We start from the raw sequence: 16,169 nt of genomic DNA, 5'->3' as shown, positions 1-16,169 counted from the left end.
GGAATACAAATTTGGAATACAAATTTGAATTTTGATTTTTATTACAGATTAAACATATCATATATAACCATAAAAGCCGCGCAGTTCAATAATTGGAGACCAAATAAATATAAATTGATCGAAATTTACAATTCATCGTCATAAAATATAGTCAATAATATTTTTGTCATACGTTGTATGACCCGCCGCTGTGACCCGGCTCCCCATGTATCGCAAAAACTTTATAGTGAAACGACCGTGGGGGTTGCAACGTGATTAGGGACTACGGGTGGAAGATGAATAATTGATATTCCAACAGCATCTTGTTCCCTTCATTGTGCTGATTCCGGGAAGCATTCTGTTTACGCTCTCATCATTCTGTAGGATGAGATATCGTTCATTTAAAATTGGGTAATTATAGGCCTGTCAAGGATTGCAGCCCAATTAAGAGCTGATCAATTGCAGCTCATTGTGCCATATAAGGGATAACTGAGGTCACGTGACAGTCGGTCCTATCACGTGACCTTGATTCGTAAATCCTCGAGCACGTGATCACATTCGTAACGTGTCGTATGCCGACTAGGATATTTTGTGACGTCACAAGAGCTCAAGTGACTTGATCAGGCCTTATATGGAATAATATAGTGTTTCGCGTGTAATTGGACCCAATTAGAGCAGCTGAGCGCTCAATTATAGCAGCATCTGGTACCACCTTCTGAAACCCAGCAGACAGCTGGCTCAGAGAATCAAAAATAGAAGGATTTTTTATGGATGAAAATCGAAGGGAAAACCTTGTAACCCTACGTTTTCGATGACGCTGAACAAGATTAAACCGGTTATAATTATCATACTATCGTGTAAATTGCTTTAAAACGTAATTGAAATTTGAATGATGCTATCAATTGTAATACAATTTGTACAATAAGCTGAGCGGCTTAACCGCTGGCATTCCTTGGCCGCGCTCATCCCAGCTTGTCATTCCGCCTCAGCTTCACTGTTTGTGAATATTACAGCCTGGGGTCCCCAGGTAACCGGTAACGGCTGGCACCGCTATCTCTGTATAATCGAAGTTTTTGTAAATACTTACGACTAGGTTAACGCTCCTGTTATGAGAATGTTCCCCTTCCGTTGTACATTACTTAGGATCGTTAAACTGTGTTTTTTTGGATAGACCATTGAGCCATAAGCCATAATATGTTCATTGTATGCAAGCCTCTTGATTTATGACAGAACTTATGATTGTCCGTTCTATTTTGTGTACAATTTTGTGTAAAGCTATCTCATTACCTTCTGCCTCAAGTTTAAAGTTAACCTTACATTTTACTTGGCATCTGTAGTTAACATTACCTTGTGTCTTACATCTAGAGTAACATTAGGTTGTGTCTTACATCTGTAGTTAACATTACCTTGTGTCTTACATCTTGAGTTAACATTAGGTTGTGTCTTACATTTGTGGTTAACATTAGGTTGTGTCTTACATCTGGAGTTACCATTACCTCTTGTCTTACATCTGCAGTTAACATTACGTTGTGTCTTACATCTGTAGTTAACATTACCCTGTGTCTTACATCTAGAGTTAACATGAGGTTGTGTCTTACATTTGTAGTAAACATTACGTTGTGTCTTACATCTGACCAGTTACCATTACCTCGTGTCTTACATCCGGAGTTAACATTAGCTTGTTTTTTACATCTGACCAGTTAACATTAGGTTGTGTCTTACATCTGGAGTTAACATTAGCTTGTTTCTTACATCTGGAGTTAAAATTAGGTTGTGTCTAACATCTGGAGTTAACATTACCTTGTGTCTTACATCTGGAGTAAACATTACCTTGTGTCTTACATCCAGAGTTAACATTACCTTGTGTCTTACATCTGGAGTTAACATTATGTTGTGTCTTATATCTGGAGTTAACATTACCCTGTGTCTTACATCTAGAGTTAACATTAGGTTGTGTCTTACATTTGTGGTTAACATTAGGTTGTGTCTTACATCTGGAGTTACCATTACCTCGTGTCTTACATCTGAAGTTAACATTAGGTTGTGTCTTACATCTGTAGTTAACATTACCCTGTGTCTTACATCTAGAGTTAACATTAGGTTGTGTCTTACATTTGTAGTAAACATTAGGTTGTGTCTTACATCTGACCAATTACCATTACCTCGTGTCTTATATCTTGAGTTAACATTAGCTTGTTTTTTAAATTCCAACTCTGGGAATGTAACTGGATTAGCAGCGAGTTACAACCAGCCTAGCTGTTCCTCAACTCCTGACGATAGCGACCCCATTCAGTGGGTTCTCCTAACTAAATATATGCTGTACGGTATTTGGAAAGAAAGTAGAACGTATGATAGCTTTTCTTATATTTGCCAAATACTGAAGTCTTAATCACAATATTTTTCGTAATATTATGGACACTGTTCATTTGATTTTGAGGTGATTGGTAAATATAAGTGACCCTATTAAACTTAAAGGCACAATATATCATTGTAATACTAAAGATGTAAGACACAAGGTAATGTTAACTCCAGATGTAAGACACAGGGTAATTTTAACTACAGATGTAAGACACAGGGTAATTTTAACTACAGATGTAAGACACAACCTAATGTTAACTGGTCAGATGTACTGTAAGACACAACCTAATGTTAACTCTAGATGTAAGACACAGGGTAATGTTAACTACAGATGTAAGACACAACCTAATGTTAACTCTAGATGTAAGACACAGGGTAATGTTAACTACAGATGTAAGACACAACCTAATGTTAACTGGTCAGATGTACTGTAAGACACAACCTAATGTTAACTCTAGATGTAAGACACAGGGTAATGTTAACTACAGATGTAAGACACAACCTAATGTTAACTCCAGATGTAAGACACAGGGTAATGTTAACTACAGATGTAAGACACAACCTAATGTTAACTGGTCAGATGTACTGTAAGACACAACCTAATGTTAACTCTAGATGTAAGACACAGGGTAATTTTAACTACAGATGTAAGACACAACGTAATGTTAACTCCAGATGTAAGACACAACCTAATGTTTACTACAAATGTAAGACACAACCTAATTTTAACTCCAGATGTAAGAAACAAGCTAATGTTAACTCCAGATATAAGACACAACCTAATGTTAACTGGGCAGATGTAAAAAACAAGCTAATGTTAACTCCGGATGTAAGACACGAGGTTATGGTAACTGGTCAGATGTAAGACACAACCTAATGTTTACTACAAATGTAAGACACAACCTAATGTTAACTCTAGATGTAAGACACAGGGTAATGTTAACTGCAGATGTAAGACACAACGTAATGTTAACTTCAGATGTAAGACACGAGGTAATGGTAACTCCAGATGTAAGACACAGGGTAATGTTAACCACAAATGTAAGACACAACCTAATGTTAACTCAAGATGTAAGACACAAGGTAATGTTAACTACAGATGTAAGACAAAACCTAATGTTAACTCTAGATGTAAGACACAAGGTAATGTTAACTACAGATGCCAAGTAAAATGTAAGGTTAACTTTAAACTTGAGGCAGAAGGTTATGAGATAGCTTTACACAAAATTGTACACAAAATAGAACGGACAATCATAAGTTCTGTTATGGCTAATGGCTCAATGGTCTATCCAAAAAAACACAGTTTAACGATCCTAAGTAATGTACAACGGAAGGGGAACATTCTCATAACAGGAGCGTTAACCTAGTCGTAAGTATTTACAAAAACTTCGATTATACAGAGATAGCGGTGCCAGCCGTTACCGGTTACCTGGGGACCCCAGGCTGTAATATTCACAAACAGTGAAGCTGAGGCGGAATGACAAGCTGGGATGAGCGCGGCCAAGGAATGCCAGCGGTTAAGCCGCTCAGCTTATTGTACAAATTGTATTACAATTGATAGCATCATTCAAATTTCAATTACGTTTTAAAGCAATTTACACGATAGTATGATAATTATAACCGGTTTAATCTTGTTCAGCGTCATCGAAAACGTAGGGTTACAAGGTTTTCCCTTCGATTTTCATCCATAAAAAATCCTTCTATTTTTGATTCTCTGAGCCAGCTGTCTGCTGGGTTTCAGAAGGTGGTACCAGATGCTGCTATAATTGAGCGCTCAGCTGCTCTAATTGGGTCCAATTACACGCGAAACACTATATTATTCCATATAAGGCCTGATCAAGTCACTTGAGCTCTGGTGACGTCACAAAATATCCTAGTCGGCATACGACACGTTACGAATGTGATCACGTGCTCGAGGATTTACGAATCAAGGTCACGTGATATGACCGACTGTCACGTGACCTCAGTTATCCATTATATGGCACAATGAGCTGCAATTGATCAGCTCTTAATTGGGCTGCAATCCTTGACAGGCCTATAATTACCCAATTTTAAATGAACGATATCTCATCCTACAGAATGATGAGAGCGTAAACAGAATGCTTCCCGGAATCAGCACAATGAAGGGAACAAGATGCTGTTGGAATATCAATTATTCATCTTCCACCCGTAGTCCCTAAACGTGATACAATAATATTCTTGGTTCTATTAATACACAATAAATTAGTTTTATTCTCTTGCAACACTGCTGCACAACAAAAACCCTCAAAAAATGTTTATGGTGTAATAATAATAATATTTTTATAAATATTTGTTGTACATTGTAGCTTCAAAGCAAAGCAAGTATGATATAATGCGCGCGGTGCGGCAATGCAATAGGCTAGAATATGAATTTGATTTACTGCTAGAATATTATAAGTAGGTGCAATTTATATTTCTACCGGAAGTACACTCCCCAAATTGCGCACATCGCAGTCTAGTAATTTCTTTCAAACTTTAACATAACATTTAAACTTCATAAATTATGGAAATAAAATCTTTTGCAATGTATTTAAAATCAATGCACTTACATAAATTATGTGGAATACTTTTGAAAGACAATAACAAGCTCAAAATCGCTATTGTCTTAATTCTTTGTAAAAACACAATAGCGTTTGCTCTATCCAGAGCCCTTGCGCTTGCAGTGGCGCGCGCCCACCTCCCGTGAAACAAGCGCGCCTGCAGTGGCGCGAAAGTGAAACAAATTTAAATTTACTTTTGTCAAGGTCGTCTTGGTGCCTCAAAAGTAATTTTAAACTTTTCCCCGCGGCCCGCTCGATGTTGGTCTATACACATCAATTTATTACAGAAATATTACATATATAATATAGCTCGCGCTTTAAAATTAAACTGAAAATGTTGCTATTTTTCATTATAATCATGGGTACGTTGCGTAAAATTATTACTCGCGTGTTAGTTTTATTATATTTAGATACTTCAAACTCACTAATTTAATCTAAGTAAACTATAGGTAAAAATATAATATTAATCATAAGCTAAAATGTACTAATCTTTGTATTCTAAATGGGGAAAAAGAAGAAACATTGTCAGTCAGTCGAGAAAATTGTCAGTCAGGCTATATGGCAGCTTTGTAGATGTTGTGACTATGCTAGTAGTGGTCCCAGGCTTGCGACTGGAATTGCGGTGTTAAATCGATTTAATGGTACCAACGATCCACCTCCCACTTGTTGTTTGGTACTTAGCATTAATAGTGTTAGCTGTAGCCATTTATAGCAAGAATCTTAAAACTAAAGGGGATGACAAGGAAAAGAGGAAGGAAAAAGAATAACGGGACAAACAATTAATTAAAGTATTTATAGGAGCATTAGATATTGTAATTACAAGCTTCAATAATAAATCACTGACTAAAACTTCTAATTAAAATGACACTTGGCACGCTCGCCCATTTTCACTGGTCAGTCTGAACTTCGGTTTAGCACGTTGTACACTTATTCACCTAAGTTTCAGAATTTGTTCAGTTTAGCAGAGTTAGTACCCGTGTTTCAATAAATCAAAAGATATCAGGGGAGTTCTTTAATAATGTTACGGTCATCTAGAATACCGAACTTCCTGAAAACGTTATCATATTTCCTCAGACAACGTTTAATGCCTTTAATCAGTCTATCACGGCTATATCCTCTATCAATTAGAATTTAAATGATTTTTAGCACATTGGGGGACGTTGTTATTTTGTAGTATTGTACGTTATTATGCTTTGCTCTTAAGCTTCACGAAAGAAAAAGTTGTTAGTTGATGCCATAACTGTTTGAAAGTAAAATCCTCCGTCAAATGACAAATACTCACAATGATGTTTGTGTCATTTTAACTAAAAAACATAATAATTTTTTATTATATCACGGAGATTTTTCAGTTTGTTTGTAAAAGCTTCTATAAATAATTAAGTCCCGGTATATTAATCAAGGTTAAGTGGGGGTGGGTATGTGTCTCTCCGCCACAATTCATTGAGAGATGTGATAGCAGAGCTATTAGAAACTGCTGGCTGTAAAGATGTTACCACTGAACCTCTCCTCATTCCTGTCAACGGGAGAGAACTTCCTGCAGGGGCCAACAAAGCAGATGGAGCTAGATTAGATGTTAGTGCTAGGAGTGTATGGAACCCATTGGAAAGGGCATTTTTAGATGTAAGAGTATTTCATGCTCAAGCTCCTTCCAATAAGGCTCTTGGATCTCCAACCACTATGTACAATAGCCACGAGAGACAGAAAAAGAATTTATACAATAAAAGGATTGTAGAAGTCGAACATGGGACGTTTACACCGATAGTCCTATCAACCACTGGGGGTATGGGAAGGGAAGCTAATAAGTTCTTCAAGAAGTTAGCGGATTAACTATCTAGGAAATCAGGCCAACGATATAGTGAGGCAATGACATTTATTAGGAAGAGAGTAAGATTTGACCTATTGAGAACAACAATCATAGCTCTTAGAGGAGAGAGAGGGTTTAAAAGTAGTAGTGCAGTAAAAATAGCAGAATTAGATATAAATTTGGAGCCAGTTCTTTAAACTGGCTTACTTATACTACTTAAAGGGTGTTCAAGGGTTTTCTATTGAATTTATATTGAATTTTATATAGGGTAATTGTTATATTATGTGTATATTGTTTGAATAATTTTTCTATCAAGGTTAAGTTGTATATTGTAAAAAAACAGGCATCCTTCATCAATTATCATGTATCAGGTGCAGACTGCGATCTAACTTGTTCTTAATGTCCTTCGGAACTGATGGTAAAATTTCTGCTCGAATCTGAAACCTTTCGATTAGTTGTCAGAATGTTCATCATAAATAAATTTACAGAATATTTATCACATCCACATTTATTTTGCTGAGTTGTCTGTATACTGTAACAACAAAACTAACAGTTTCTTGTGATTTATGAAATTCAATACGATAATTTTTAGACCTTTTCTGCTTCTCATCTAAAGGAATGATCCCAAAGAATGATATCAACACATTGATTCACTATTGATGTTATAAATTTAGAGCCAACAAATTGAACTGGCTACTTCTATACTTAAAGGGTTTTTATAATTTCATATTGAATTTTTATATGGGGTCAATGCTATATTAAAATAATAATAATAATTTAAACTTATAGATTATAGTGGCACAACAACTTAAAATGCACAGGTGTGCCACGAAAACAAGTCAGGATACAAGAAAACCTGAAAAGCAATCCACATTTAGGTTCCAAACCATAGAAGATTGTAAAGACTTGATACATTAAATTACAAAGTTAAGGGTATGCACTTAGCAGTAGAAACGTTGAAATATAGTAAATTAATTAATATCAAAAGCACGTTTATAAAGAAACGTTTTCAGATACACTTTAAAAGATTCCAGTGACATGCAATTCTTAATTTCAAGAGGCAGCTCATTCCATAATTTAGGGCCAACTTTCTGAAACGATCTTTCCCCATACTGTGAATATACTCTAGGTTCAGTCAAATAGATAAGATGATTATAATTGGCATATTTAAACATATCACTTAAATAATCTGGTCCCATACCATTAAGACATTTATAGACAAGAAGCAATAACTTATATTGAATTCTGTAACTAATAGGCAGCCAATGAAGGTCTTTCAGAGTGTCTCCTAGATGATCATATTTATATAGTCCTACTATAGCTTTAGCAGCTGCATTCTGAACGAGTTGGAGTTGGTGGATGAGGTTGTCACTAATTCCATAATTTAAAGAGCATTGCAGTAGTCCAATTTGCAGACAATGATGCTGTTAATTATAAGCTTGAGCTGAGCTTTACTAAAGAGATATTTTCTCCTTATTACATTCCTAAGGAGTCTGAAACAATGCTTTTTGAGGGACATGATTTGAGGCTCAAAAGTAAGATGATGGTCAATTTGAACACCAAGGTTCTTTGTTGTGCTGACAAATCTGATACAGGTATCATTTGATAGCTTAACTCCCCCTATACTGACCTGGTTTAGAACTTGAGGTGAGGCGATGATAAGTATTTGTGTTTTTCCAGGATTAAGTTGAAGGCAATATTCAACCATCCAGCGCTGTATGGTCCTAGCGCAATTCACAATTTGGATGCCCAGAACATTTACCTGATCACAAGGTTTGAAAGTTTTATATACCTGGTGGTCATCTGCATATCCTTGCACATTGAATCCAGATTTCTCGATGGTCATATACAGAGATCTGATGTATATGTTGAATAGCACCGGTCCTAACACAGAACCTTGAGGTACACCAAATTCTAGAATGATCGTATCACTAGTAGAAGAGCCTATTCTGGTTCTTTGAGTGCGGCCTACTAGGAAACTCTTGAACCATTTAAGAGCAGTACCTCCGATATGGATCTCTATTATGTGTATGATGATGATGAAAATCTTAAAATAACTGGCTACAATGAGCATTTTATTAACAATAAATAGTAAAGATCAAAACTTCAATTTCCAAAAGACTAAGAATTTTAAATACCTACCAAACAAAATTACACCCCGTTAAAACGTTATAAAACACCAGTAATTTAGTACAAAGTTAAAGATCTTAACAATTTCTACACTTCAAAATACTAGAATATAAATGTTCATAGAACACAATATTTGACTTTACCAGTCACTTGACCTTTCAAAATGAAACTGAGGTTAAAGATGCAGTTACAAAAGGCCACTGGTTCTCAATGGTTACTGAAACAAACTTTTTTCCAAAACAAAATTTTTAAAGCAGTCCATATCTGCTTTTCTGTGAACTAAACAGCTCAAATAGAAAAACTCATTCCCTTGTTATCATACAACAATATTTAATTTAAAGGTGTTTGTTTTCAAATAAACAAAGTCCAATAACACTTTACTACACTTCAATATACTTGGTATTTCATCCTTTATCATAGTAGTAGCAAGATTAGCAAAATTAAATGCTATAATAAATCCTTATCTTGTTTGAATTTTTCCAACTATTTATGTTGTTCTCTGACATGATCAGACTATAAAGCAGCAAATAAAGTCAAAAGTTAATTCTACACAAGCACTGGTGAAATCATATTTATAATAAATCAAATCAAATAATATAATTGCACAAACATCGTCACACGTCATCAAGAATATTTCTACAAAATTTATAAATTAAACTAAAATCTCTCTGGAAGAAAAGAACTACAGAGATTGTTGATTTCATTGTAGTTATACTACACACAAGACTAATCACAAGCGGTCATTGTAGGCCCTAAGTTGATTGGTTCATTTTTTGACTGGCCAGCAACTACTTTCACAATAATATTCTTGCATAGATATATTTATTACTATGACCAGATGAGCATACAAAATGTAGAATTTGTGTTTTTTCTCTTGTGAAAATGTTTTCTTTCACTTGACTTTTACACCTTACATTTTGGAATCTTCTTGAACCGTTTCTGAAACACAGAAACAGTTAAATTAGTATGCCTACACTTACATCATTTAAAAGAACATGGTTCAAACAGCATATTTTTCAAAACTTGATATTTTCATTTCATTTTGTAATTCGATGATTTAAAGTATCCTTCACAGCTGAGCTTTAATTATAAATGATAATAATAATAAATTTATTTTATTTTTATACAGCACCAAAAGGTTAAATAATTTAAATTTAACCCTTATGCTCAGCTGTAAGGATGGTTCTTTACCAATTTTATCCTTTGGTGCTATGTAACAGAGAGACTCACTTATTATTATTTGTAGTACAACTATCTGCCGATTTGTAGAAATTGGAATAGGTTTGGGCTTATGACACGCATTTATTCTCAATTGAGCCTAATAGAACCTGGGTCTCATTTTAATCGCTAGTAGCTTATTCCAATATGAAGGAATAAGAAGGAATTATTTATCTGATAGTGATTTTTCCATACATTATCAATACAATACAGTTAGTTTAAATTAGATTAGCAACATTTTTTAACAAGGTTTATGTGCAGATATGATTAAAGTAGAGCCTATGGAGGCTCATATTCATCACAAGGACATAGATGTCACAATGGAGGCAGGTGGTGGTTCAGCTATTCCGCAGTCATCTGGTGGGAGTCATCCATCCACAACCATAACCAGGTATAGATTCATCCAGTGTCAAGTTGATTTAATTTCACAACACTAGTGTTATACTAATCAAACATGTAATATTGAAGTTCAGGTGCATTGTGCATACTGGATTATTATATTATTAGTTAATATTTCATCTCATCAGTTACAAGAACAGCCCAATATATATGCTGAAGATCACCTATTTTACAATTACAATTGGACAATTTGTTTGATGTTTTCTAATTCGAAAAAAACAGCTGAACAAAAACTACCTCAGAGATGCACTAGAGGTACCTAAACTTTCTCTCCTGGAGCGCCGAGATGTGAAGAGAGTTAAACCAATCAGACCTATTCCAACATACATACAATCTGATGCCGGCTTTGGAGACTTTGGAGTTGGGCTTTCGTCTCCTATCAGTCCCACATATGGTAAATCCTAGCTACAGTATGATTTAGCCATCACCAACATCTTGGATTTTATCAGATTTTTCTCTATTTATTTCAAATCTATGCTTCCACTTTAAAATAGCACACAACTTTCTATTACAGCTCTACACAGCCCCCTCTCTAAAATGGACGTGTCAACACCAGGAATCTCTCCTCACGCTCCAGCCTCTGCTCCTGCCTTTCCCATGACTGAACCGGTCTTTGCTTTTCCACCAAATCAGATGTTTAAGCTCCCTGCTGGTGTCTTGAGTCCAATCCCTCTACAACCCCCTCCAAAACAAAATAGGTCGGTTATTTGAGTTGACATTTTACTGTTTTATGTTAAGATATTTTATTGTAACATATGTTGCTTTGAAAAAATATTTGACCATTCAATATCAAATATTAATTATTTGTTTTTAAAGAGTTATCTCAAGTTTCCACGAATCTCAAAATTCGATCGTGCTCATTTTGTTTGACAACAACGTTTAATGGCATATTTGATTAAGTGTGGCCGTGGGTACTTACTATAATCGTCAGGTAACACCATTAAAATCAGGCATCATATTAAAATCAGGCATCTTGTTTCCATCTCTGAGCTTTTAAATGGAGCCTACATTCTGCAACTACTCACACTGCACCCTCATCAAAACAACATACCATTTTCTAAAACATTCCCTGTGGTGACATCACTCCAATTAATGACAATTAATTGGAGTTCTTCCCGTATACTTCCTTGACATTTCCTTCTTTGTCTGGCAAACAAACAGCTGTGTATCAATCTAGCTGTAGTGTAAATTATTGTGTAAACTAACTGTATATCGTGGGAGTGTGTGTGTACACCACACTGGTAGTATTATTATCTGCTGTCTGGGATAGAGCTGTCTGTAAATTACCTGTAGAACTGTCTGTAGCTACTATGAGTTAACTTATCTGCTACTTAGTCTATTATTACTGATACAGCTAGACTATTACTAAGTTTATCATTACTCTTACGTGTACTGCCTGATTCCTTATATTAACACTTTTAGTAGGAAAGTTAGCTGGTAACTGTGTAATATTATCCAGTTGCTGTCTGCTGTGTACATGGTGCATGGTTATTATGTTAATCTTTAATCTTTATATAACTAATAATATTACTATTAATATAACTAGCTACCTTACAAGACATATTTATAACGTACGAAATGTGGCGGTTTTCCGAAAATTTCGCCATATTTTCGGACCGCCAAAATTTCGGTCGTCGTAATAGAATCCGTCGCATTATCTTTTAGCTTATTTCAATGACTGTGCCTTCACTGCTTTATTTTGTTTCTAAAAAGTAATATCAAGTAAAATAAATAAATAAATTCTGGCATCTTGGGACAAATTATCACCACACCAATGACGAATTGAATGTCAAGCAATACAGTTTAAATTTGCATTAAAATACATGTATGTGCTAACATGAAAGTCTTACAGTCTTAATACAGACTAAGTTTGAACATGATTTTACCGAATTTCAGAAATTTCCTTACTGCTTACTGTCACAAAAAATGATGAAAAATACCCTTATTTTCTGTGACGTCCGAAATTTGACGGTTTTTGTTCAATTTCGCCATATTTTCGGACCGCCAAAATTTCGGTCGTCGCAAATTAGGCCGCCATAAATATGTCTTGTAAGGTAGTAATATTCATACTTCATAGACAGTCCAAGTTGTAATAAGTCCGCATCAGAGACGTGATATTATTGTAGGATACAACTACAAGACATAATATAACCTTACAATTTGCGGGTAAAGCTGAGCTAGAATATTATAAAAACGAAGCTGTCCTACATTTAGATCCAAACCTGTTAAACTCTCCAGATTTAAAAACTTTGACTAATTGGAATTTTAATAATTTCAGGCATTCCTTATTTCCGACAACTCAGTCGTCCAGTATTGACGCGGCGTTATACCAGAACTTACTGGCTGGCCTACAAGCTGACAGCGTCAACGCACTCAGTCTCAGCCCTAGGTATTGTCTTATTGTCTATTTTCGAGCATGATCATCATTTTAATATATCTGTTTTTTATGGACCGTTATAGACACGAGCTATATGTTTCAATGTTAACTTACAGTGTCGTATTTAGACAGTGGTAAATATTTTCTTTGATGTGAAATCTTTACTATCACGAATGATGAAGCGTTTTCATTATCATTAAAATCGTTGGAAACCTTTTTCTGATCGGGAAATTCTTTGACTCGATCTTTACTTCTGTCAACAGGTGCTTCCGCTCGCCGAATCAGAATAAATCGTACGCTATCTCAAACTTATTGTCTAACGAGGAGAAGAACCCATTTTCCAGCAGCAGTGCTACCACTTTTACATTCCCTCCCCGTGCAGGTTTAAAGACTTTAATAATTTTATTTGATTATTTACAATTAAATTACATTTGAAATTACATTAATTTAATCACATCACACAGTACACCACATGAAATATAATATGACATTTCCAATTTCGTGTTAGGTGTCCAAGTATCCGAAGTATTTACATTTTAGAGCAGCAATTTTGTGCTTCAGATTAACAAATTTCTCTGCACTTGACTTGGACCACTTGAAGGGTGATTTGAAATGTGTTTTGAGAAGGACAAGGTGTTTAGTGACTTAATTCTAACTCCGAATTAAAAATAACCCGGATGCGTTTCCGGGACTATATTAATATAATCCCGCAGTATATCGGCCCCAAAATCCATACTTATCTGGACTTCCTGATCCTGGCGGAACACTTCCTTTATGTTCTTCACCTTCACCACTTTTACCATGCCACATTTCCAAATGATCTCATTACAACAGGACACAGGATTCCTACAACACCATGATGTAATAACATTCACACTTCCTACCACGAATCACCTACACACACACACATAATATCACAAGGATCAGGTGCAGTGGGAGCAGGTTTCTCAGGATACTTGGTCAGGAATGTTATCTGTTAAAATATTCGTTAATTTGCACGTACAGGGTGATAACTAACGAAAATCAATTATTAAATTAATAATGAAATCCTGTGTGTGGTGGTTGCCTGGCGCGGTCAGGTCGCTACACTGACTCTCGGGTACCTTGTTATATATTATACCTAAATCATCTTGAGTTATTTTTCGTTATGACGTTATTATCTCCACTGTTAAAATCTGCAATGATTTAAGTTTGCGCTTTCCTGGCCAGAAAATGCTCGCTCTAGGATTCGTTTAAATATAATGTGATATCTAACCGTGGGATTTTGTATTTTATGTTAATTATCGGTCAGTCAAAATGGTATCTGGTTTTGACTGTATCCACATGATGATAGTGTAAGCTTACACGTGACATCCACAACAACACAATCCAACATTCACATTAAATTACAGGCGTCGACTCGGAGAACAAGCGTAGGACCATGTCGCTCTCATCTGAAACTCATTAAATTGCAGGCGTTGACTCGGAGAACAAGCGTAGGACCATGTCGCTCTCATCTGAAACTCATTAAATTGTAGGCGTTGACTCGGAGAACAAGCGTAGGACCATGTCGCTCTCCTCTGAAACTCATTAAATTACAGGCGTTGACTCGGAGAACAAGCGTAGGACCATGTCGCTCTCCTCTAAAACTCATTAAATTACAGGCGTTGACTCGGAGAACAAGCGTAGGACCATGTCGCTCTCCTCTGAAACTCATTAAATTACAGGCGTTGACTCGGAGAACAAGCGTAGGACCATGTCGCTCTCCTCTAAAACTCATTAAATTACAGGCGTTGACTCGGAGAACAAGCGTAGGACCATGTCGCTCTCCTCTGAAACTCTACTCACTGTCCCTGGTGGAATTGTTAGCCCACCTATTACTCCTAAAAAGACTGATACTGTAAGTGTGCTTTTAATAAATCACAAATTTTATCTTTAGTTTTTAAGTGCTTTTAGACGATTTTTAAAATTAACTTGGTGAGATTTACGCGATTCGTTAAGATTTAAGATGTGGGAAGGGTATTACAAATTTTAAGCGTTACGTTAAGTAGAACTGTAAGTAAAGTACAATGGTTTAAACCTAGCACTAAAAACTATAGTGTGCTATACTATATATAGTGTGCTATACTATACTATGCACTAACTTATTTAGAAAGAACTCTGCTCAACAATCAACAAAAACTTGGATCTTAAACTTAAAGAAATTCCAAACATTTTTCCGTCTATCAGTATCATTGTTTTCTATTATTACATACCGTATTCCTTAATATGAAGATTGAACAAGTCTACAAATGTTCAATCTCAACAACAGTAAAAAATCACCGAGATTGCTTGGCATTGTGCCATGCCCGGGCCCAGATAGTAGAATCCCAGGCACTACCATTATATTTAACGCATGTGACCATGTGTAGACTCATTATACCATATTAATTTCATTACCTTCAATTATTATACCATTTTGATCGAACTGCGTCGTAACAGTAAGAGCATTCTACTCATTAAGGACTCGCTAAAAGATCATGCTTCTGATTTTATATCAAATTTTGGCATTTTTCCAGGCGAATATCACCGACTGATGAGACACACTGTCTTATGTGTCATGAAATTTAATTTGTGTTCGGTTCTGATATCAATAAACTGCCATGTCGATGTCAAATTAAAAAGTATGACGATTTTTCAAGTATAATTATTAGAGGCCGTGAAGTTACCCGGAACGTATAATGTCAAAAATATATTGGAACAGTATACGATATTGGGAATGTATAATTAAAATTTCCATTTTCCGGTAGGTTAAATGTCATGGGACACATACTGGTGAAATATAATGTGCGCCTTTAGAACTGCCATCGTTATACACTATCACATTTTTTATCGAAAGCATTTTTAAGAAAATTCCTTATCGGCCTTAAGTTTTCCGGACCTAATGTTTTTATCAGATGGGCTTCAGAGAAAACCGTTGGGTATCAAAAAAGGACAGAATAATTTAAGGCTGGAAAATTTGGGTCGCTTAAAATTCTGTCCTGTTTCTTGTTCTGGAAACATGTTCTCGGATTAAACGTTGACGGAAATGTTAGGTATGTTAATCTCTCATGATATAATATGTCAAAAATCACAATTTGTCAGATTTTAACCTTCGTTTTTGACTTCAAACAAACTTTTGCTTCCTCAGCTCCATGTATAATTTAAATCAGTTTTGCTCTCATAAACGATCCAATATTTAAACATCTTAAAACTAAATCTGCCTAAATATGTAACAATCCATCTAGACAATGCAAGGCAGAGTGTTCATAGATTTTAGGTTTAATACAAATTTACTACGGTGAACATTATAGTAAATTAATACAGTAAATTATGGTATCGCATC

The 16,169-nt window shown here is 35.5% G+C and overlaps 2 protein-coding genes across 3 annotated transcripts in view; both read left to right on the top strand.

The window, feature by feature from the left end:
- Positions 1–16,169, top strand: part of LOC134821999 (RAC-gamma serine/threonine-protein kinase-like) — a 101,440-nt gene that overhangs the window by 4,277 nt on the left and 80,994 nt on the right. The gene's annotated exons all lie outside the window — the stretch shown is intronic.
- Positions 1–16,169, top strand: part of LOC134822000 (Krueppel-like factor 12) — a 59,012-nt gene that overhangs the window by 21,524 nt on the left and 21,319 nt on the right. For both annotated transcript variants that reach the window (XM_063832835.1, XM_063832834.1), the window contains exons 2-7: positions 10,312–10,441; positions 10,692–10,843; positions 10,964–11,147; positions 12,728–12,838; positions 13,090–13,208; positions 14,596–14,705. In XM_063832835.1, the coding sequence (XP_063688905.1) occupies positions 10,314–10,441; positions 10,692–10,843; positions 10,964–11,147; positions 12,728–12,838; positions 13,090–13,208; positions 14,596–14,705 (804 nt within the window). In that variant the 5' untranslated portion in view covers positions 10,312–10,313. The remainder of the gene's footprint in view (positions 1–10,311; positions 10,442–10,691; positions 10,844–10,963; positions 11,148–12,727; positions 12,839–13,089; positions 13,209–14,595; positions 14,706–16,169) is intronic.

Source organism: Bolinopsis microptera, chromosome 10 (genome assembly GCF_026151205.1).
Source record: "Bolinopsis microptera isolate Bmic1 chromosome 10, MBARI_Bmic_1.0, whole genome shotgun sequence".
Taxonomy (NCBI): Eukaryota; Metazoa; Ctenophora; class Tentaculata; order Lobata; family Bolinopsidae; genus Bolinopsis; species Bolinopsis microptera.
The sequence above is the reverse complement of the archived record's forward strand: the minus strand, read 5'-3'. Positions and strand labels throughout refer to the sequence as shown.